The sequence below is a fragment of the Agelaius phoeniceus genome, chromosome 20, assembly GCF_051311805.1.
Source record: "Agelaius phoeniceus isolate bAgePho1 chromosome 20, bAgePho1.hap1, whole genome shotgun sequence".
Lineage (NCBI taxonomy): Eukaryota > Metazoa > Chordata > Aves > Passeriformes > Icteridae > Agelaius > Agelaius phoeniceus.
In genome coordinates, this window is record NC_135284.1 from 10,718,263 (window position 1) to 10,741,074 (window position 22,812).

Here is a 22,812-nt window from a genome sequence, read left to right on the forward strand (position 1 = left end):
AGGGAAAGCTCAGTGCCAGTTCTTCACAGGAGCGCTGGCTGTCACCACTGCCCCGGAGCTGCCGCGGCACCCCGCTCCCTTTTGGCCGCTGACCTCTAGTGGCGAGCGCAGGAGAGAGGAGACAGGAACAATGTTAATGCTCTCCATGAGGAACGGCGGTCCTTTCTCCCTCCAGAGGGAAGCCAGAAGGTTGCCCAGCCTTCCCTGACCAGCTGCAGCACACAGGCGATCCCTCTCACAGCAGCCAGCCTTGCCCCATCGCTGGGGCTCCTCTCCTCACAGAGCTGGCTACAAACAGCAGCGTTTGATTCACCTCCATCCCCTCCCTGAGGGCAGCAACAGAGATGCCCGGGCTCCCCTTGTAAGCTCCTGCTCTCCAAGCACCCTCCTGTGAGCCACAGCCTGCCTTCAGTAGCCCAGCAGTGCCACCTCAGCTCAGAGCACCGAGGACATTGCTGTATTTTCACAGAGTCACAGAGCAGTTTGGATTGGCAGGGACCTGGGACCATCTCATTCCACATCCCTTCCACAGGCAGGGACACCTTCCACTGTCCCAGGCTGCTCCAAACCCCGGCCAGCCTGGCCTTCCAGGGATCCAGGGGCAGCCCCAGCTGCTCTGGGCACCCTGTGCCAGGGCCCCATTTTGGGAAAGAGCTGTGAAAACCCCACGGTGCAGACACACCCACGGTAGGAAGGTGTCATTACAGAGTCAGTTTGGTGAGAAGGGCATGGACAGCAGCTCAAGGGTGCACAATGACAGCACCATGCAAAGGGCACTGAGAGCAAAGGGGGTCAGCAGATGGGCTCAGAGCACATCACAGCCCACCCCTCCCCACCTGACCAACAACTGCTCAGCCAGCAAAGACAGGGGAGCACAGCAAGGCCCTGCAGCTGCTCCCTGTCCCCAGTGCTTGGTGTGAGTGAGGTGAGTGTGACACATCCCAGCCTCGACTGAGCACAGGAAAGGGACACCAACAGAATCACTGGGAACACACCTAGCAAGAGCCTGGCATGGAGCAGGAACTGGGGCTGTGTGACAGGCCCAGTGTCTGAAGCACAGACCCCACCTTAGGGCAGCAGTGAGCAAGGCAAGGTGCTCTGGCAGCTGGGTGTTCCTGCTGCCTCTGCAGCTCTGCCCCTGTCCTCACACCTGCATTTCAGTGACAACCCACAGGCAGTACAGGAACAGGACCTGTGTTCAGCCACTGCACTGGGAATCTCAGTGCAGAGATGTGCAGCCAGATCCAGTGTTAGCTCTGCAAGTAGATCTTCCCTCAGACTGGAAGTCACAGGTTATCACTGCAGCATTTGCTTGGTGAGCAAGCTACAGAGTCAGTCTGTGACTACACCCAACACTCATCCAAAGATGATCTTTCTGGGGCCAGGTTCTTCAATGGCTTGTATTTTACTCTCCCTCTACCCAAACCCCACAGATTCAAATCCAGCCAGTTATGTTTTAATCAATCCAGCTGCTCAGTGAACAAGACCTGACCATTCCATACCCCCTCTAACAGCAGTACCTTTGCTTTCTTCATGTGGCTCATGACATTGCCAAGATCTTCAACATCAATGACAGAATCTGTGCCTCCAGCTTCCTCCTCACTACTGCTTTCAAACAATTCCTCTGCCTGTGGGAGAGAGCAGAGGAAAAAATTAAGAATTTATCTCACTGTTAAATGTAAGACTAAGCTAACCAGTAAAGACCACTCAAAACAAACAACAGCCTACCAAAAACCCGTAGGATGGATATGGAACCTTGAACCCCTTTAAACCCAAGTGCCTTATTGACAGAGAGATTTATTCCTCCTGCTCTGCAGCAGCCAACACTCCCAAACCCAGCCAGAAGAACCATTTACTTTCCTATAAATTCAACCCAGCAATAACTTCCAACCCACAGTATATGGCTCGAGGGAGGATTAAAGTGCCACAGCAGCTCTGGGTCTTGCACTGGAGTGCAATAGAGAGGATTTCTTAGTAAAAATCTGCAATCAATAAACACTCCAGAAGAGAGAAATTATTACAGGCAGACACACACAAAGGACATACAGGACTTGCTGAGGTGACACATCCCAGATGCCTTTGGAAAACCCTGGGATACAGGCAGGGCAGCTGAGCTTCACAGGGTTGAAGTGGAAGCAGGTTAATGACTCACAGGGAACTGAAGGATCCCCTTGGCCTTGGGACAAGGCAAAGGCTCTGCTGAGAACTCAGCCTGGTTCTCTGAAGCATCTGTCCCCAGCCAGGAGCAAGACTCCCTCATCACACAAATGCCATCGAGCCTGGCTCATCACTAATTCTTTGGTCCTTCTTTCGGATGGCTCGTTCTACTTGTTATTGCCATGGGATATCAGCTCTCCTCTCCCCCTGCTCCAGAGCAAGTAGCAGGCTCTCACAGCAGCCCTCTGGACTGCAGGAAGAAGGGGAGAAGTCAAACAGTGCTCCCAATAAAATAAGGCCTCAAGGATTTTGGCTGTACCTCAGTATTGTCCTGTTCTGACGTCCCATCTTCACGGTCCGAGCTTTCCTTGCTCTGCTTCCCTGAAGTTTTGCACTTCCCCTTCTTGCACTTCCCCCTGCAGGGCTTCTTTTCCCCTCTGCAGAGCGCCTGGAGCCGAGTGAGGAATTTGTCTTTCCAGGCCTCAAAGTCAGCCTCAATGCTGCCGTGCTTGCTCTGGGCCACATTGCAGTCCCCCTCAGCCCGAGCCATGATCCTGCTGGCACTGAGCATCCACAGCCACCTGTCCATCCTCCGTGCAACCTAGGGCAGGAGGAAGGGTTGGAAAGGAAATTAAACCAGGGCCAAGTGCAGCAGACAACCAGAAAAGCAAGGATCAGCCCTAGAAGAGCCAGTGAGCTACATGGCACTGCAGGGCAGGGACCTGGGGAGTCCCTCTCAGGTGCTGGCTCATCACAGACACAGAGCAGCCTGAATAGCACCACACCCCCTCAGACTGCATTGGAAAATCCCTCTGCCACCCCTGGGGTGAAGGGAGGGGCTCTGGGAACAGACTGCTCTGTGTGGTGCTTGTTGGTCAGAACAGTCACATGTGTGACACACAGCCCCAGCTCTGAACACAACCTGTGACAAGTGATGCCAATTTTCTGTGTGAGATGAGAGCAACAACCAGGCAGAGATACTGCCACAGTTCACATCAGGGAATAAAGCTAGAACCCACATCATAACAAGGAGCCACGTTTAGAAGGCAGCAAGAGCAAGAGTTTACAGTGCTGTGCCCTCAGGTGACTGCAGAAAGCTTTCAAAGCTGGGAAATCAACTCAGTAAGATTTACCAAATGTGTTACCACACCTCCCAGTGCATGTGAGACTCATTTCTCATTTCCCATTTGAAATCCAATTGCTTCAAAGCTGAACTGCCCAGGTGGCCAAGAAGGCCAATGGCACTGGCTTGTACCAGCACTGGTGTGGCAGCAGAACCAGGGCAGTGACTGTCCCCTCTGCTGGCACTGCTGAGACACCTCCAGTTCTGGGGGCAGTTTTGGGCCATTCACCCCAAGAAAGACAGCAAAGGGCTGGAGGTGTCCAGGGAAGGGAACAGACCTGGGAAGGGTCTGGAGCCCCAGGAGCAGCTGAGGGAGCTGGGAAGGGGCTCAGCCTGGAGCAAAGGAGGCTCAGGGGGGCCCTTGTGGCTCTGCACAGCTCCTGACAGGAGGGGACAGCCGGGGGGGTCGGGCTGTGCTCCCAGGGAACAGGGACAGGAGCAGAGGGAACGGCCTCAGGCTGGGCCAGGGGAGCCTCAGGGGGGACATCAGCAGGAATTTCCCCATGGAAAGGGGAGTCAGGCACTGCCAGGGAGGTTTGGAGTGCCCATCCCTGGAGGTGCGCAAGGAAGGGCTGGATGTGGCACTCAGAGCTCTGGGCTGGGGACAAGGTGGGGATCAGGCACACAGTGGGTTCAGTGATCTTGGAGGTTTTTTCCAAGCTCAGTGGCTCTGAGATTCTGCCCATGCCCTAAACCCAGCACCTCACCCAGTCACAAGAGCTGCAATCCCACACAGAGCACCAGCCTCATTCAGGCTGCATGCACTGCATGCAGCTGAGGCTCTGGGGAGCAGCAGCCAAGCAGGGGGCTCGAGGGACACTCACTGTGTTGTAGTGATCCACGTAGGCCGAGTTGCCCAGCCCGAACACGGCGTATCTCAGGCCCTGCAGGAAGCTCTTCCCAACACGGAAATCATTGGCTGCCTCTTCCAGCCACTTGCAGAACCAGACTGCGCTCTCTGGGGGCTGCCCCTCGGTGTAGGTGGCCACCAGGAACACACAGATGTTCCTGCTGCTTGTCTGGTCACACAAACAGGACAGGAGGGGAAAAAAAGAAATCACTGCATTTTCCAGAATCTTCTTCTAAAGCAAAGAGTTACAACACCCAGGCAGCTGGGAGAAATCAAAAGGCAAGGCTGTCTCCTGCTGGGGTGGGATGATGCAGGTGACAATCCCAAGGGTGCTGGACAATCTGCACAGCACTTTAAATTAGCAGGGAGAGGTCAGGCTGAACAGGGACACAGTGACAGAGCAAACCTGGACATCCAGCCCCATCAGCAGCTTCCTGACCCAACTCCTTCATCAGGGAAGTGCCCCATGGATAAATATTTCAAACTCCTCAACCTCACATTTACAGGTGTGTTAGGGGCAGTATCAAATGCTGGCAATTCATACTGACACCTGAAGGAATTCCCAGCATGCAGTTTCCACCAAAACTTTTTGGTAGGATTAATTAAAACTCTCAAGGAGCAACTATCAATATTCACAGAAGAAAAAACCCATCAAGGATTACTATACATAAATATACCTCACAAAGAGTTTCTATCTTAAAAGCCTCTAAAGGCTGCAGAGGCATCACCACGTTGCTGTTCTGGTTCTGAACCTTGCCCAGGTGTACAGAGCACCTGGGGCAGCCACTCTCACCCAGCTCACCCCTGAGTTACAGAACTGGCTCAGAGTCACTGTCACAGCAAAATGTCCAAATGATGCTTTGAAATTCTCAAAATTTAGGTATTTTCTGCTGAGGGCTGATGGGCTACATTTGCATCGGTAGGGAAGCAATTCAACACAAAGCTTTGGGGATTTCCAGAACAACAGGAGAGAAATACAAGAGGGAAATAGCCTTGACAACCCCAGGAAAAATTTGTAGTTGTTACTGGTGTTTATGCCATACCCACCTCCTCTACTAAACCATCTTCTGGATCATAGTCTTCCATGTTAATGATTTCCACAGGCAAATTAAGGGAAAAAACAGCTTCAGCCAGAGCTTTGGCAAATCTCTGAACAAAGAAACAATGGAAGTTATCAATTACTTCAAGCCCCACAAGCCCTGCTGTGCTCAGCCACGAGACTTCTCCCAGCACAGGAAGAATAATGACACAGGAGGCCTGGACACTGGCACTGCAATTCCTCACATTAAAACAAAGATGGAGTACACTGGCTGAGAGTTGCAACATTATAATGTCACAGTTACACACACAAATTACATTTCTTCATGAGAAAGCACCAAACCCAGCACTTCTCTCTATAAAGCCTTGCTAGAAAATTACAATTATAGTGCAAGAGTAAACTTCTAGCTTTATAATCAATCTCTACTGCATGCCTTGCTTAAAGGGAGGGAGAAAATTGTTATTTTTATTTAATTTTTCACTCATCTTGCATGTTGGGCAATGATTGTAAGAAGCTAATGAATGTGCTAATGAACTCTGTACCCACGGCAGTGTTTTAAGGCAAGCAATGTTCTCAGATCCCAACAATATTTCAAAGCAATTTCACAGCTGTGCAATAAAAGTACAGATACCTTTGCTGTGCCAGTCTGAGAGCCATAGAAGATCTTCACTCCAGCAACATGGATCCTCTGTGCCTGACGGGGGGCACATCCATTTCCCAGTTTGTCTGATGCTCCCTCAGGGGAAGAGGGACTCCCCCGGGATTGCTCACCCTTCTCCAAGGGCTGTCAAACCAAGAGCATTTAAAACTCAAATCCTGGGGCCACTCTCAGCAACAGTCAAAGCATTCTGGTTCCTCTCACACCCAGACAAACACACCAGGACCTGTGTTCCTGACTAAGCCATGCTACAATACCCACTTGTCCGGGAGGTAACAGGATCCAGCTGAACCTCCCAAGTCCTGCAGCAGATCTTTACCACCTGCAGGAGGAGGTTTTCAACTCCTGAATGGCCTAATTCCCTCCCATCCCAAACCAGCCCAACCCTGTCATGAGCATCATGAAAACATGAAGGTGCAAACACTGGGCACAAGCTGAGGGGTTTACCTGGAGTGACAGAGCAATCCAGGGGAACACATTCTCCCAGGAACAGTGTGAGGTGTGTCCTGCTGAGCTCTGCCCCAACATTAGAGCAACAAGAGCATTTAGTGACCCACAGACACAAACAAGCCAGGCTGAGGATCATAACCAGATAACCAAAATGCATTTGGGATTTGCAACACTCTCAGCAGGCCCACAGCAGGAGCCTTTATCCAGTAACTACTCACTACCACCCAGGTTTTTAGGGTCTCTCAGAGAGAAGTGCTGACAGGCTCAGTTACCTTCCTTTTGGCTCTGGTGGTGGTGAACTGAATGACAATCCAAAGGCTGATCCCAAGAGCAACAGCAGAATAGATGTAAAATCTGTGCAGCCATATGGACACCAGGCAAGTATGAAAGTAGCTCCACATATCCATTGAGACATCTAAATCTGGAATGTCACAGGTTCCTACAGAGCGAATATGGAATGAGCACACACAAAATAATCACACAGTACCCACAGCCTAACATTATCAGCTATTGCCCAGGCTTTGCAGAAAACAGCTTCTAGCTAAAGACAAGGCACCAAAATTGAATCAAGAAGCCTTTACCTCTTCAGGTGCATCAGATGAGCTCCAAGCTAGCATTCCATACTGTCAGAGGGAAACTCTGGGTTCTTCCTTTCTAAGGTAGCTCTGTTACAAGGAAAAGCAGGAAATACTTGTGCTGTCCAAGTGCCTGAAAGGAAAAAGTCCTTGTGAAACATCCAGGGGATCATACTGGCTTTAGTTTTACACAAACCCAACAAATGCAGTTCTCTGGAATGAGAAAGCTCCAGTCCAAGGGGGAAATCACCTGCACAAAACTTTCTGCTGAACACAACCCTTGCTTACAGATATTTAATGTCACACTGATTACAAACAGAGTTTCAAGGGCAGACTGAAACATGGATTCAATTGAAAACACTTTCACAGAATTCTATGATGCAAGTGAAGCTTGATTTGGAGCCACTGAGATGTTTCATGTTGGTTCAGAACATTCAGGGCACAGTCAGGAAAACACATGCAGGGTGTGTGGGAATATCTATCTCATATGGAATATTCAGGCACTCCAAAAGGGCTGGTTTGTGATATTTATTGACTGAGGAACACAGCTAACAGCCTTCTACTGTCATCTGCAGCTTGGGTCTTGTTTTTGCAGATACCAGCCAAGAGCACAGAATGCAAGTATTTCCAAGAGGCTGGAAACTTGTACTGGCTGTTACTCAAGCTACCAGAGCAAAGGCTTAAGGGGATGCCCTTCAGCCCTCCAGCAGCAACACCGAGACTCACAATAGAGAAGAGCTAAGAGCACTTGCCCAGTGTTCCCAGTTTTACCCAAACCAGCTACAGGGATTCCCTTAACCTCTATAAAACTTCCTCAAATGCAATAGATGCTACATATATTGAAGAGAATTTTAGCTCCAAAACAGGCTCACTTACGCACCCCCTAATGGTTATCACCCCACTAACACACACCTCCCCACCCTCGTGATTACTCCTCCTCTCATGGTTAATACCCCTCTCTCCCCCAAACACCCCACGGTTTTACCCCACCTTCCCCTACCTCTCACAGTTATTAAACACCCCCCACCTCAGAGTTCCTGCCCCCGTACACCACTTATGGTTAATAAATACCCGCACGGTCATTACCCTCATCTCCCTCCACAGCACCCCCTCACAGTTATAACCGCTCACACACACGGCTGTTCTATCCCCCCTCACGGTTATCAGCCCATACCCACGCTATTATCCCACAAACTCCGTTATTAGCCCATACACACGCTATTATCCCACAAACTCCGTTATTAGCCCATACACACGCTATTATCCCGCAAACTCGGTTATTAGCCCATACACACGCTATTATCCTGCAAACTCGGTTATTAGCCCATACACACGCTATTATCCCACAAAATCGGTTATTAGCCCATACACACACTATTATCCCACAAACTCGGTTATTAGCCCATACACATAGTTATTACCCCACAAGCACGGTTATTACATCCCCCCTCACGGTTACCACCTCCACAGACACGGTTATTGTGTTCCCCCCATCACGGCTCTCTCACACACACGCACTCAGCCATCACGCCGTCACTGACCCCGCTCCCCGCCCGGCTCCCCTCAGGCCGCCATGCGTCGCTCCCGCCCCTTCCGCCCATGCCGCCATTCACTGCCGGGCCGGGCCGGGGGCGGAGCGGGCGGCCGCCGCCATGTCCATCTTCACCCCCACCAACCAGATCCGCCTCACCAATGTGGCCGTGGTGCGGGCACGGCGCGCCGGGAAGCGCTTCGAGATCGCCTGTTACCGCAACAAGGTCATGGGCTGGCGCAGCGGAGCGTGAGTGCCCGGGGAGCCGGCGGGGAGGCGGCTCGGGCCCGGCGTGGGGCCCGGGGAAGGGCCCGTGCGGGGACCCGGCTGTGAGGGGGTCGTACCGGGCACCTCGTGTGGGGACTCGGTAGTGGCGCTGGAGGGGAGCCCGTGTGAGGACCGGGAAGGGCCTGGGGTGTGGGAGGGGGGTCGGCAGTGACCCAGGACCCGGCACCTGGCTGCGGGGCCGGGGATCGTGCGCGGCCCCGGGCCCCCGGTCTGACCCCGGGAGGAGGCGCGGGGCCGGTAACGGGAGCACCGTGCCCGTGCCTGGGCAGCGACACCTCCGTGCTGGAAGGTTCCAGCTGTGCTGAGTCAGCCCGGGGCAGCGGGAGCTCTCTCCTCGCTGAACGCAGCTGTGCTGCTGGCATTGCTGCTTTGCTGGAGAGGGGCTTGGGTAAGGCATGGAGGGCCACGATGAGGGGCAGTGTTTCACTCTGACAGAGGACAGGGATGGATAGATGGGATATTGGGAAGGAATTATTCCCTGGGAGGGTGAGCAGGCCCTGGCACAGAGTGCTCAGAGCAGCTGGGGCTGCCCCTGGATCCCTGGCAGTGCCCAAGGCCAGGTTGGACAGGGTTTGGAGCACCCTGGGATGGTGGAAGGTGTCCCTGCCCATAGCAGGGGTGGCACTGGCATCATTCTGGGATTATTCTGAGTTTTCTACATTTGTCTTAATCTCTAGGGAGAAAGATCTCGACGAGGTCCTGCAGACACATACAGTGTTTGTCAATGTCTCCAAAGGCCAGGTGGCAAAGAAGGAAGATCTGGTTAAAGCATTTGGAACAGATGACCAGACAGAAATCTGTAAGATGGTAGGTTTCACACACTTTGCTTTATAAAAGATGTGAGAAGATTTAGTCACGCAGTTAGGTTGGTTTGTACTGAAGGGTGTTTCTAGAATGCTGCCATAGGTGAAAGGGTTGCTTGTTAAGAAATGGGTAAAAAAGGGCTGTAGCTCTGTTTTATAGTTTTAAATTTGGCATATGCATGTGGCTGGAAAGAATTCTGTCTAACACAACTTGCATGCACCAATGAGTCTGGACACAGCCAGCACTGAACCGTTCCTCACATAATATAAGTTATTAAGAATGCAGAGAAAAGAAGGGGACAGTTGCTTACTTTGGAGAGCTCACTTAGGTGTAAGTAACAGATCTAATTTCTTAGCCCTTTCTGGTGGGATATGAACTATGGACTTGCTGTGGTTGATAAGATTTCAGTAAATCTCTTGAGTCAGCATTGCCCTGGCAGCCAGGAGGGACATCCCTCTCCTGGGGTCACCAGGCCCAGTATCAACAGCTGGGCCAGGGAGAGGATTGTCCTACTCTGCTCTGGGGCAGTTTTGGGTGCCACAATATAAGAGAGATCTGAAGCTGTCAGAGTCCAAAGAATGCTACAAAGAAGGTGAAGGGCCTGGAGGGGCCACGCAAGGAGCAGCTGAGGGCACTTGGTCTGTTCAGCCTGAGGAGACTGAGGTCAGACCTCATTGGGGTCTGCAGCTCCTCCCAAGGGACAGCTCCCATCTCTGCTCTGTGTGACAGGGACAGCACCCAGGGAAGGGCTGGAGCTGTGCCAGGGCAGGCTTATGTTGGATTTTGGGAAAGGTTCTTCCCCCAGAGGGTGCTGGGCACTGCCCAGGCTGCCCAGGGAATGGGCACAGCCCCGAGGCTGCCGGAGCTCCAGGAGCTGCCAGAGATGCCCAGGGTGGGACTGTTGGGGTGTCTGTGCAGGGCCAGGGGCTGGACTGAGTGGTCCTTGAGGGGTCCCTTCCAGCTTAAGATATTCTGTGAAATCTGTTCTTCTCTTGCTGCTGTTTAGTGTTTCTGGGGTGAGTTTTTTTTCCAATACTGTCTGTTGTAATGATTCACATTATTAATTTGATTATTGTTTTCTGCACTTCAAATCTCACCCAACCTTTCAAGCAGCTGTCAAATTTAACAAAGTTACTCAAAGTTGTCAAATTTTACTTGTCACTTCAGATCCAGGATGTTCATTAACGGGTTTCTGTGGGTAAAACAGATTTTGTCCAAAGGGGAGCTGCAGGTGTCGGACAAGGAGCGGCACACGCAGCTGGAGCAGATGTTCCGGGACATCGCCACCATCGTGGCTGACAAGTGCGTGAACCCCGAGACCAAGCGGCCCTACACAGTGATCCTCATCGAAAGGGCCATGAAGGACATCCACTACTCTGTCAAACCCAACAAGAGCACAAAGCAGCAGGTGAGTTTCCTGCAGTATCAGCTCCTGCTCCGAGGTGCTGCCATCCAGTGTAATTTCTCGGGCCTCAGCCACAGAGGGATCAACAGAGCTCTGCGATCTGAGGCCTGCACAGGGATTACTCAGCCATCTGGCAGCTGAGTGCTGCAGAGAAGCAGCTCCTGAAACTCTGTCAATTTGTTTGCTAAGAATTCAGGGAGGGGAGAAAGAAAGGAAAAAAACCAACAGTGATACACTTAGAGCAGAAATAAAAGGTTTATGATTTACACTAATTGAGGTGGTATATCAGTTTTGCATTTGAGCCATGTGGGTTTGTGGTGTTTTGCAGTATAGCTATTTAATTTTATTTCAGACAGCTTTTAAGTGTTCAAAGTGATCACAAACAAGTCAGCCTTTTCTTGTTCATCTGTCAAAAGAGCGTGATAGCAGCCTCCCTGCAGCAGAGCAGCAGTGACCAGCACTGAGAGATGGCTCTGAAGCTGGGGAAAAGGTTTGAGATTTGGATCTGGGTGCTGGGTTTTAAGCAGGTGTGCATGTGGTCTTTTTCTTGTCCAACAGGCCCTGGAAGTGATCAGGCAGCTGAAGGAGACCATGCAGATTGAACGTGCTCACATGAGGCTGAGATTTATCCTGCCAGCAAAGGAGGGCAAGAAACTGAAAGAGAAGCTCAAGCCACTGATTAAAGTTACTGAGAGTGAAGACTTCCAGGAACAGCTGGAAATGGTAAGCAAAAAGCAGTCCCTGGGGTTCAGGTTTGATTTGAACTACGCATGTGTATTTTACTAGGAGATGAATTCATATATGGAAGCTGTTTAGATAAACTGAAGGCTCACCAGAGATCCTGAATGAGAGCTGCAGTTGGGAACTTTTAATTTCATACAATCCTAGTGATGTGGGCATGGAAGCAGCCGTTGGCATCCAGAGGTTGCTGCTCCAAGCTGAGGAGTGCACAGTGCAATTCCTCTTAGCAGTGATGATCCTGCAACACTGATAAGTCTCTCTCATATGTGAAATGTTATTGTTACTTATTTGGTAGCTTCTGTCTAGACTTTAAGGGTGGCTAATTATTTTTTTAAGGTTGGTGGGTGATAAAGCAAAATTTGGTATTAATATCTTCATACAAACAGATTAGAATCCAGCAATCCCAACTGGCAAAAGCCATGTCCAGCATGGGGAACTGGAACTGTAGAGCTCTGTGGAAAATTTGCAGCCAGAGTTTGTCAACTCTTCGGACTCCTCCTCAGTAACTAACTAGGATTGTTTTAATGAAAGTGAATGTTAGGCTTTGGGTAGGGCCTGATGAAATCCAAACATTCTTGGCTAACTGATGAAATGTGGAACATTCCAGGTGTGCCTTATTGACCCAGGCTGCTTCAGGGAGATTGACGAGCTGATCCGCAGTGAGACAAAAGGAAAAGGATCCCTGGAAGTGCTCAGTCTGAAGGATGTTGAGGAAGGAGATGAAAAGCTTGAATAACAAAATCTTCCTGCAGCAGATCTGCTTCAACACCCTCCCTGCAGTGACTGGTGTAGCCACTCTTCTGTTAGGCCTTCATGGTTTTTTCCAATCTCTTGCTGCCAAATATTTTCTGACACTAATCCTTTGGGATTTTTCCATGCAGTGTGGGTTGGGTTTTTTTTATCATTTTACACTTGCTTGGTTTACAGATGTCTTTGCCTGTAAGAAGATTTTGTGTCAGAGTTGCACTAATAAGAACTGAGTTAGGGTGTGGTAGGAGGTTACTCTGGCTTTGCTCTAGTTTCAGTGTTGCTGTTGAAAAGTGTTTGAGTGATTTGGTGCCAATTGTTTGTACCTTCAGGTTGTCAGTGTTGAGTGGGAGATTGCACTGGTCACTGAGGAGTGGCTTTGTATGTGAGGAGAGGGACCTTAAGAAAAGAAAGTTGCATTTTCACTTCTAAACAGGTGCAGTGTGGATCATGTCTAAAAATCAGTCTCTTGGCAGTGTGAAAACTGATTTAGGCTTCCATAATTGGCTACTTGGTAATTAAAGTACTTCAATGGACCATTCATAAAGAATTCCTTCACTGGCTATAGCAGCACTTGCTGACGTAGAGATGATGTTCTCCAAATAACTTATTTGTAGAATATATTTAGCTACATTAATAAAAACAAATTATCATCTATTTATATATTATAGATACAGAAAGAAATAAGATACTTATTTTTGTTACTAGTAGAGGAGATATCCCTGGCTGTGGCAATGCTTTTGTAGGCTTAGGGAGTAGCCTGTGCTTGGGAGCTGCTGCTTTCACATGATAAAATGAATCTCAAACAGGCAGTGGTGGCCTCTGGCCATGGAGCCAGACAGGCTTTTGTTGGACAGTAATTCCCAGCAGGAATTGTTTGTGCGTGCCCCTTTGCTTTTTAGCGCAACCGAACAATTCTGGCAGCTGTCCTTTATCCTCTGTCCTTTTTTTTGCTGCTCTCTAATCCATGCACAGAATTACCAGCCAGCTCCTGAGGCATGGGATATAGTTCTTGCTAATTCTGTTAAATCTTGCTGCAGCTGTGTTAAACAAATGATTTAAAGTTGAACTGGGGTATTGCAAAGAAAAGGGGAAGAGAGGACAACAATGGGGGAAGGAGATACTAAAAATACAAACCACCAGGCAAAGCAGATATGGTTCAGTGACTTAAAGCTAAATCAGCAGGAATTTGAGGAGCCTTTAATATGACATTCCTGTTTCCATGCAGATAGCAGGCAGCAGGTGAGGAGCTGTGGGCCAGCCAGGGAGATCTCTCCCAGGGGAGCATGGTGCTCTTTGGTTGCTGTTGCCTTCCAGAGACTCCCCCTTCTGTGACAGTTAAACAGAGCTGGGTTTGAGCTGGGTTTCCTCTGCACCTTTAACTCATTGTGAATTTCCTGGAATTTCATCAGGGAGGTCAGCTGGAGGAGGAGAGGTTTAGCATGTGAGGTGGCTGCAGGGCTGGAACTTCAGTGCAAGGCTGCCCCTTGGGAGTGGATTTCTGCAGCAGCCAATTTGTGTGCACTCGTGCAAGGCCAGGATCAATTCTTTCAGCAGTATTTTGGGAGGATCTGCCTCTAGAGCCTGAGTTTTGCTGAGGACAGGTGAAACAGAGATTCTTGAACCACTTCATCAGTTTTAAAATGCTTTTGTTTGCTCCCAGGGGTTTAAATGCTGCCTAGGAAATGCAGGGGTGTAGTGACTGCATATGCCATGCGGACAGGGCTCAGTGTGGAGAGCTCTGTGTGCACAGGCAGCTCCCCTGGGTACCACCCTGGGCTGCTGCCTTCATGTGCCTCTCTCTCCAGACACACTTTGGGAAGCACTGAAGATGATCATGTTGATATTTAGCTTGTCACTGGAAATTAGCACTAACATGCAATTCATAAATATGCAAATTAGATGCTGAGCAAGAGCCTCAGAGGATATTGTGTCAGTAATACCTGATTTCACATTTCTTTAATTTCTTGGTTTGCTGTGTTTAACACCTCGAGCACAACAGGATGGCAGCACGTTAAAGATCTGGAGTTCCAGAACTGAGTCTAAGCTGATTCATGAGCTTGGTGCTAGGAAGGCAATTTCTTTATAAAGTCTTTTTCTGCAAATCCAGACATTAAGGATTTTCTCTGGTAGAGGGAGCTTGAGTTTATTTATGGACAAATAAAGATACATGCTGGCATTTCTTGTCATGTTTGTAGTTCAGCAAGAACATATGGTGAGCATCAGAATAAAGCTCAGGATTGGTAAATGGTTTGTCTTTGCCCATTCCAACAAGACCATAACTCCCTGCACAACCATTTCCTGGCGAATTAACTGAAATTTTCAGATAGGTGGGCATTTAAATAAGCTGGCAGCTTCCAGGAGAGCACTGCTGGTGTGTTTGGGTACACAGGCACATGTGTTTGCCCTGGCATTGCCCTATTCCTAGTGGGGTCAAAATGGTCCCTGACAGCTGCCACTGCCACGCCAATGGGAGACAAAGCTGGAATGCTTCTCTGCCCCCTTGCAAGAGCTCATTAATCAGTTGTTAAAGAAGCTGTTCCCTGCAGCAGTGTTGGGAGGGGGCTGGGCCGTTGCTGAGCAGGAGGCGTGTGGCCGGTGGCAGTTGCCAGTGCCGCGGCGACAGTTGCACGGTGGAACCGTGCGCTCACAACGCTGCGACACCTCCGGGGGCAGCAGGGCCTCGGCATCTGTCCTAAGGGATCTGGGAATGGTGGGCCAAGGGATGGAGGCCCCCGGCAGCGCGCGGGGCCCCAAGGCCGACCTGAGCCAGCGCAGCCAGGAGATGCGTGTCCTCGTGGGCCTGCAAGGTGCTGCCTCGGGCTGCTCGGGGACAGGGGCGGCACAGCCCCCTCGTCCCACGCGCTGCCATTGGCTGCCTGATGTCCCCCAGAGCAAGGCGCGAAGATTTTCGCTCAGTCCTGCGAGGAAAAGCTCCGGCAGAACAGGGAGCTGCTCCCCAGCCTGCAGGCGGCTTTGCAGGAGGACTCCAATATCCTGAAATTTGTCCTGAAGGTACCAGCAAGTCCCTCCTGCTGTACCCCTGCCTGGTGCAGACCCTGCACCCCCAGCTCCTCCAGGAGCCGGCAGCACAGGCCAGCAAAAGATGTGTCATTCCCAGGCTGACAGTGACCATCTTTGTCCCTCCCTGCTCACAGTACAACAAACTCCCCATTAAGGATGCCTTCGGAGAGGGCCAGGAGCTCGTTTCAGGCACTGAGAGCCTGGAGGTAACAGCAGGGCTGGGAGCAGGGGCTGGGGCTCTGGGGACACTGAGAAGAGCAGTGCATGGCAGAGGGACATGCTGCCAGCACCAGGACAACCCCACGGGGCTGCTGTGGAGACACCGGGTGTTCACGTCTGGTCCCACGGGACACATCCATGCAGCCCCTTTGTCCCTGCTGTCCCACCCCCGTGTCCCTGGCACTGCCTGTGTTCCTACAGGGTGCAGTTGCATCCCCAGCAGTGATGCTGTCCCTGCCCTTCACTGCCTGTCCCAAGGTTGTGCCCTGGTTACAAACCCGTGGAGATCGAGGCTGTGCCTACAGAGCTGCCTTTGCCCAGAGGCCTTGTGCAGCAACAGAGCGGTGCCGCTGCTCTCTGACAGCATCCCATCTGGGCCCTGATCGATTTTATTGATCCCCAGCCCTGCTCCATATCATGCAGAGTCCCTAAGCCCATCCTTGCCACCAGCAGTTGCCCACCTCTGCCTTACCCCAGCCAGCCCCCAGAGCAAAGTTCTCCCAGACCCCATCCTGTCAAACCAATGACAACATCCTGGAGCAGCATATCACTGTCCCCAACTCTACCTTGGGGGAGTTTTCTGGGCAGCATCCCCTTCAGCAGCATCCAGCCTAGAAAATGGTCTCATGCCCATCCAGGTGGTCATAAAGAAGATCGAGGCCAAAATCCATGACCAGGTGAAGGTGTGTGACATGCTGGCGCACCAGCTGAAGCAGTGGAGCCAAGCCAGGGACGAGCGCCAGAGGCACCTGCAGAATCTGCAGGATGCTGAGACAGAGCCTAAGTGGCAAGAGCCAGAGCTGCAGGTACCTGGGAGCCCTTCCTGGTGTGCCAGCACCCATGGAGGCTTTAATCCAGCCCCTGCACCCCTGGCTGGGCACTGGGCTGGGCACTGGGCTTGGGACACGCAGTCACCCTGTGCCTTCTCCTGGTGTCTGCCCCAGACCATTCGCCAGCTGGGCAATGACATTGAGAAGATGCTCATGAAAATTCACAGTGGAGAGATTGTTACCAGCCTGTACCTGAGGCTGCAGGAGGTCCTGAGGAGGGTGAGCTCCTCCTCACTGTGCCAGTGTTTCACCTGCTCTCCCTGCAAAGGCACGGGGTGCCCAAGGGGCTGTGTCCCAGGGGACACCCTGCTGGTGCCCTCCATGCCCTGTCACAGCACAGGGGACCCTGGTGGGTGACGTGCTCTGGCTCCCTGTGTGCCAGGAGCTGGTGTACCTGCCTCGATACATGGACCTCCTGTCTGGGATGACTGTGATGTACCACGAGGAGCTCACAGGCCGGACTACCCTCCAAGCCAACAATGTCATCAAGGTGAGAACTGGGGTCCTTTCCTACCCTCCAGTGCCCACAGACAGCACCACGTACCTGAGAGCCTTCCTTCAGCAAGGGGCAAAAGAGGTGGAGCTGAGGTTGCCCACAGCACCAGAGGCCTCCATAGGTTCTGCCAGGTCTCCTTCTTGTCCCCTGGGGCTGGGGTCAGCCTGTCTGAAGCACCAGCCATGGCAATGGCAGTGTGTCCCACACCCCAGCCTGCCTTGCCAAGCTTCCTTCACAGCCTGTTTGCATGGACTGGGGTCACTTTTGACACTGGGCATCCCAGGAGCTCATCCAGTAGCTCAAATCACAGATTCATGGAATGGTTTGGGTTAGCAGGGGCCCTAAAACTCATCTCATTCCAGCCCCCTGCTATGGGCAGGGACACCTTCCACTCTCCCAGGTTGCTCCAACCCTGTCCAATCTGACCTTGGGCACTGCCAGGGATCCAGGGGCAGCCACAGCTGCTCTGGGCACCCTGTGCCAGGGTGTCACCACCCTAACAGGGAAGAATTTCTTCACACATCTCAATCTAAACCAATACTTGAACCTAATAACCAATCTGTAGAAAGCTCCAACTATCTTTGGCAGCAACTCTTCCCTTCTCTATTATGCTCCAGAAACTCATGGCCGAGGCGGGACCCCGGGTCCGTATGGAGAAGCAGCTCAGGGACCAGTCCCTGGCTGAGCAGAGGAAGCACATCGAGAGCCTCCGGCGCCAGGAGGAGAGCGAGAGGCAGCAGAGGCAGGTGAGCTGGGGTGTGGGCAGGTGAGCTGGGGATGTGGGGAGGTGAGCTGGGGATGTGGGGAGGTGAGTTGGGGATGTGGGGAGGTGAGCTGGGGATGTGGGCAGGTGAGCTGGGTGTGGGGAGGTGAGCTGGGTGTGGGGAGGTGAGCTGGGGATGTGGGGAGGTGAGTTGGGGATGTGGGGAGGTGAGCTGGGGATGTGGGCAGGTGAGCTGGGTGTGGGGAGGTGAGTTGGGGATGTGGGGAGGTGAGCTGGGGATGTGGGCAGGTGAGCTGGGGATGTGGGCAGGTGAGCTGGGGTGTGGGGCAGGTGAGCTGGGGTGTGGGGCAGGTGAGCTGGGGTGTGGGGAGGTGAGCTGGGGATGTGGGCAGGTGAGCTGGGTGTGGGGCAGGCAGGGTTCGGGTGTGGGGCAGGCAGGGCTGGGGGCAGGGGCAGCCTGCAGTGCTGAGCCCCCAGGGGTGACAGTGACTGTCCTTGCAGCAAGCTGTGTCCATGCTCTCTGCAGAGCAGGACCAGAGCTCCTCAGAAACGCTGATGGGTGAGTGCCTGGCAGGGGCAGGGTGGGGGGATGTGGGCACAGCCATGGACATCCTGCCCTGCTCCATCCCTGGACATCCTGCCCTGCTCCTTCCCTGGACATCCTGCCCTGCTCCTTCCCTGGACATCCTGCCCCTTCCCTGCCACCCCAGGTGCTGACGTGGAGGCCGCCATGGCCAAGATGCAGCGCGAGGCCTTTGTGACAGACAAGATGGAGAAGGCAAAGACTGCCCTGCAGTGCTCCTGCCTCTGGGTAATGGAAAACCCATCCCTGCTAAAACCTGGGGTTGCTGGAGCGCTGGGGAGCTGCAGCCTCTCTGCTCCCCTCGTTTCCCTGTGCAGTTATCTGCTCTTCTCTCCCTGGGGCCCCACAAAGCCCCTGTTTGCAGGCAGGCACTGCCCTTCACCATGAACAGAAACCACAGAGCTCCATGGTTCTGTGACCCCCCCGAGGCCCTGCTTCCAGCAGGAGCACCTTGGGCTGAGTCCTTGTGTCTCCCCTGGCCAGGACATCCCCAGCAGCATCGAGGCACAGAGGAAATCCCTGGGGAACCTGCAGCAGCACATCGATGAGTGCAACGAGAGGAAGAACATGCTGAAGAAGACCCTGCAGAACCTGGAGTCCAAGCAGGCTAAACTGAAGTTTAACCAGCCCGTCAGCACCACCAGGTGCTGCTGGCCTCACACACTTGTGCCAGCCAGGCCACCACCTTAGGGGGGGTCATGTCCAAACAGGCACCCTGACCTCCACCCCACTGCAGCCACGCACTCCTCCCGCACTGGGAGGGTTTCTGAGCTCCCAGCTCTGCTGCTGGCAGAGCAGAGCACCCAAAGCTCCCACTGGGGTCCAGGAGCTCCTTTTCTCCTTGCTTGGCCTGGGAAGTGCTGCCAACAGCATGGAGCTGGCCTGCAGTTGGGGGTGGGGCAACCTGAACTGCTTTTGGAGCAGCTTTGGGGTGTCCCTGCACCCCTGTGCAGCTGTGTGATGTGAGTGTGGCTGGCTCCAGCATGCAGGAGGAGCAGCTGAGGGAGAACCTGAAGCAGGAAGAGGCCCGGCTGGAGCAGATGCGAGCCCACATGCTGAACAACCAGAAGCGCCTGATCGAGTTTGAGAACATCGTTGACAACATGTTCCTCCGCCTGCAGGGCATCTCCATCCCTGGCAAGGTACCACGGGGCTCCAGGGGAGCAGGGCCATGCAGGCAGGGCAGCACGGGGACACCTGGCATGGCCACCACTGCTACCCCTGCTCGAGATGGTTGTGTCTCCCCCAGGAGGACTCAGGTGCAGTGGTGGGGCTGGAGGAGAAGCTGCAGCACTGTGAGCAGAAGCTGCAGTTCCTGAAGGAGCAGGCGGCAGCCCGGCCTCAGGACAGCACTGATGAACAGAGCGAGGTACGGGGGCCCTCGGTGGCCCTGGGGACACACTCAGGGCCCTCACAGACCAAGGCCACCCAAGCCATCCTTCCTCAGCAAGGCCACAGGGAAGGGCCATGGAGCAGCTCAGCCCCGCATGGCACTGGGCACCCATGGTGCTTGGGGTGTAACACCCACCTGCCCTCCAGCACTTTACCCAGGCTGTCTTTCACAGACTTTTGCCAAGGTCAGGAACCTTCTGGAGGAAAGAACTGCAGGTGAAAAACAGAACCTGAGGATTTCCTTTGAGGATGAAGATGCTACAGAAGATGGTAGGAGGGCACAGTGGGGACATGTCCTACAGAGACTGTTCCAGCCCTGCCCCCTGGGAGCGGGGAGTCCTTGTCTGTCTGTCTCCCACTGGCCCAGCAGACACCAACCCACAAATTGCCTCCAGGTCTTGAGGCTGATCTTGGCTGTTTCCAAGGCTTCAGATGTGGGTGGTGTTTTTAGGCAGGGGTGGGGGAGAATGAAGGCAGGTGGTGGCATGATGAGCACCAAGCTACTGCAGGAACAAGGAGAGATGTGGGGCAAGAGGGAACACCCTCATCTCCAAAATCACCTGGTTGTGAAGAATAATCAGTGCTTGGTTCTGCCTGTGGATGCTCCTGGAAGAGGCAAAGAGCTTTTGGCAGCTCACCACCTTTAGCAAAGCAGGAGCTGTGCCCACCACACTGCAGCTCCAGACCTTTATGGGAAGCCCCAGCAGCATTGGAGATGGGTCACAGTGATGCCATCACCAGGTCCCACAGGTCACCCTGGGATGCTGGGTGGAAAGGTCCACGAGGACTCTCCTGGATCCCACGAGCCCAACAAAACGTGCCAGCTCTCCCAGGGACATGGCCACAGCAGAGGTGGCCTCCAGACCCTCCCCAGCCCCTCCTCTCCACTCTCCCCTGCAGACACCTTGGATTTTGAGGATGAAGACCATGACTACATCCCCAGCCGGGAGGACATCAAGAAGCAGGGGCAGCAGCTGATCCGCATGAACACCAGACGTCGCAAGAAGAAGTAGTGGTTTCTCCATGTGAGCTCTGAAGGCCTCAGGCCACCCCTTGTACCCTTTTCTCAGCAGGAGCACCTTGGGCTGAGTTTTCTCAGTCTGCTTTTCCCAGCAGATTTAATAAATCAGATCTTCTTCATTCCAGTTCCATGGTAAGGCTGGAACAGGTGGTCCTAGGTCACTTCTGTCACTCACAGCACGTTGGGGTCCATCCTGAGGGGTTCTGAGCTGGGTTTGGAGGTAGGGATGGGCTGGCTTAGGGACAGGCTCAGCCCCTGGAGCAAAGCTGGGGCTGGCCTGGCTTTCTCCCCCTTGGTGCTGTGGGGCCAACACCTTCCTGGGACCTCTGATGCCTCAGGGGCTGGAGCCTGTCTGAGCCAGTGATAAGGAAATGTGGGGAATGGCTGAGTCCTGTGGGGTCCCAGGGTGGGAGTCCTCATGTCCGTGCGTGGGAGCTGAAGGGCAGAGCCTACCCAGGAAGGAGAGACTCAAAGCTGAGCTGAATCCCCAGCCTGGAGCCTCTCCCCTCCCTGCTCCTGCACTTGTGTCCTGAACTCCTGCCCTGACCCTGGAGCGAACCCCAGGTGTCACCAGGACTGCAGGAGGGTCTGGGGGTCAGGAATGTCCCAGTTTGGCCCAGGACAGCCGAGGCTGCTGCTCCAGGGTGGGATTCCCAGTCCTGCTGAGGGGCACCCACCATGCCCCCTCTCTTCTCGTGCTGCAAATAGATGGTGCTGTTTCTCCAAGAAGAGCCAGAACCGAGGGGCTCTGCCTGTGCTCCTGGACAGACAGCCAGGACAGGGGCACCTTGTCCCCTTCCACACGGGAATGTCAGCGTCGGAGCAGCCTTTCCCTGCCTGTTCTGCTCTGTGCTTGGTGCTGGCATCATCAATGACATCCCCAGAGAGGGGAGGAGCGGCTGCTGCTCCCCAGCCTCTCAGCACTGTTCCTGGTGGGTCTCGTGGAATGGGCATCATCTTCACAAAACACAGCACAACCTGAGGTTTTTCAGGGAAGCTCCAGAAATAACATCACGTGTCAGTAAAGGCATCTCATGGAGCTTCCCAGAATCCACAGCCACAGGTGGGCTCTTCTGCAAGTGAAGACCAGGCTGTGATTGCATATCCATCTGTTCATGTCGTGTTCTCGTGTGCCCACCACAGCCTCACCACCCTCACAGGGAAGAGTTTCTTCCCAATATCCCATCCATCCCTGCCCTCTGGCAGTGGAAGCCATTCCCTGGCTCCTGTCTCTCCACCTCTTGTCCCCAGTCCTCCTCCAGCTCTCCTGGAGCCCCTTCAGGCCCTGCAAGGGGCTCTGAGCTCTCCCTGGAGCCTTCTCCTCTCCAGGTGAGCACCCCCAGCTCTCCAGCCTAAGAAATGTGCCAAGCTCTTGGTCTGGTCATTCCACACCAGCTGTGGGGAGCAGGGAACTGGGAAAAGGTATGGAAGAGCTGGAGCTGGCTGGAGTCTCCAGCCTGTGTCCCATTCAGGGGTGGTTTAGCTGCCTTTACAGAAGGGGCAGAGCAGCAGCAATGGGGTTTCACTTCTCTGAGCTCCTCCTGCCCTGAGCAGGGGATCCAAGGACTACCTGCTCCATCAGGAGCATCCACTGGATGTGTTCAGACACCAGATCCCAATCCCTTGTCACAGCTGCCAGAGGAGGGAAGGGCTCCCACCCCCAGCCCAGCAGCTCCTGGGCATGCAGGAGCTGGGAGCAATTGGGGTGACTGCTCCTGGCTCCCCTGGGAATGGGAGCAATCAGAATGACTGCTCCTGGCTCCCCTGGATCCAGGAGAGATGGGAATGGGAGCAATCAGAATGACTGCTCCTGGCTCCCCTGGATCCAGGAGAGATGGGAATGGGGGCAATCAGAATGACTGCTCCTCGCTCCCCTGGATCCAGGAGAGATGGGAATGGGAGCAATCAGAATGACTGCTCCTGGCTCCCCTGGATCCAGGAGAGATGGGAATGGGAGCAATCAGAATGACTGCTCCTGGCTCCCCTGGATCCAGGAGAGATGGGAATGGGAGCAATCAGAATGACTGCTCCTGGCTCCCCTGGATCCAGGAGAGATGGGAATGGGAGCAATCAGAATGACTGCTCCTCGCTCCCCTGGATCCAGGAGAGATGGGAATGGGAGCAATCAGAATGACTGCTCCTGGCTCCCCTGGAT

The 22,812-nt window shown here is 53.4% G+C and overlaps 3 protein-coding genes across 5 annotated transcripts in view; 2 read left to right on the forward strand and 1 right to left on the reverse strand.

Moving 5' to 3' along the window:
• The window catches only part of LOC129129188 (S-adenosyl-L-methionine-dependent tRNA 4-demethylwyosine synthase TYW1-like), a 99,933-nt gene extending 92,952 nt beyond the window's left edge, over positions 1 to 6,981 (reverse strand). For all 3 annotated transcript variants that reach the window (XM_077188771.1, XM_077188770.1, XM_077188772.1), the window contains exons 1-7: positions 6,859 to 6,981; positions 6,550 to 6,716; positions 5,801 to 5,953; positions 5,178 to 5,279; positions 4,105 to 4,299; positions 2,477 to 2,758; positions 1,521 to 1,628 (exon numbers count right to left, since the gene is read on the reverse strand). In XM_077188771.1, the coding sequence (XP_077044886.1) occupies positions 1,521 to 1,628; positions 2,477 to 2,758; positions 4,105 to 4,299; positions 5,178 to 5,279; positions 5,801 to 5,953; positions 6,550 to 6,684 (975 nt within the window). In that variant the 5' untranslated portion in view covers positions 6,685 to 6,716; positions 6,859 to 6,981. The remainder of the gene's footprint in view (positions 1 to 1,520; positions 1,629 to 2,476; positions 2,759 to 4,104; positions 4,300 to 5,177; positions 5,280 to 5,800; positions 5,954 to 6,549; positions 6,717 to 6,858) is intronic.
• Positions 6,982 to 8,457: 1,476 nt separating this feature from the next.
• Positions 8,458 to 14,547, forward strand: SBDS (SBDS ribosome maturation factor). The gene is made up of 5 exons (XM_054646894.2): positions 8,458 to 8,632; positions 9,349 to 9,478; positions 10,683 to 10,883; positions 11,439 to 11,603; positions 12,229 to 14,547. The coding sequence occupies exons 1-5, from the start codon at positions 8,505 to 8,507 to the stop codon at positions 12,355 to 12,357; spliced, it is 753 nt and encodes a 250-aa protein (XP_054502869.1). The 5' UTR covers positions 8,458 to 8,504; the 3' UTR covers positions 12,358 to 14,547.
• Positions 14,548 to 15,027: 480 nt separating this feature from the next.
• Positions 15,028 to 20,743, forward strand: LOC129129417 (uncharacterized). The gene is made up of 11 exons (XM_077188905.1): positions 15,028 to 15,334; positions 15,384 to 15,598; positions 16,145 to 16,417; positions 16,556 to 16,660; positions 18,163 to 18,220; positions 18,372 to 18,472; positions 18,728 to 18,931; positions 19,156 to 19,386; positions 19,494 to 19,613; positions 19,810 to 20,251; positions 20,387 to 20,743. The coding sequence occupies exons 1-11, from the start codon at positions 15,079 to 15,081 to the stop codon at positions 20,647 to 20,649; spliced, it is 2,268 nt and encodes a 755-aa protein (XP_077045020.1). The 5' UTR covers positions 15,028 to 15,078; the 3' UTR covers positions 20,650 to 20,743.
• Positions 20,744 to 22,812: the final 2,069 nt, after the last annotated feature.

Excerpts from the sequence above, each read along its gene's own strand:
- SBDS (XM_054646894.2), top strand. The coding sequence starts at position 8,505 with ATGTCCATCTTCACCCCCACCAACCAGATCCGCCTCACCAATGTGGCC. Across the intron at positions 8,633-9,348 it reads ATGGGCTGGCGCAGCGGAGC|GGAGAAAGATCTCGACGAGG; the intron begins GTGAGTGCCCGG and ends CTTAATCTCTAG. Across the intron at positions 10,884-11,438 it reads ACAAGAGCACAAAGCAGCAG|GCCCTGGAAGTGATCAGGCA; the intron begins GTGAGTTTCCTG and ends CTTGTCCAACAG.
- LOC129129417 (XM_077188905.1), top strand. The coding sequence starts at position 15,079 with ATGGTGGGCCAAGGGATGGAGGCCCCCGGCAGCGCGCGGGGCCCCAAG. Across the intron at positions 16,418-16,555 it reads GGCAAGAGCCAGAGCTGCAG|ACCATTCGCCAGCTGGGCAA; the intron begins GTACCTGGGAGC and ends TGTCTGCCCCAG. Across the intron at positions 19,387-19,493 it reads GCATCTCCATCCCTGGCAAG|GAGGACTCAGGTGCAGTGGT; the intron begins GTACCACGGGGC and ends TGTCTCCCCCAG.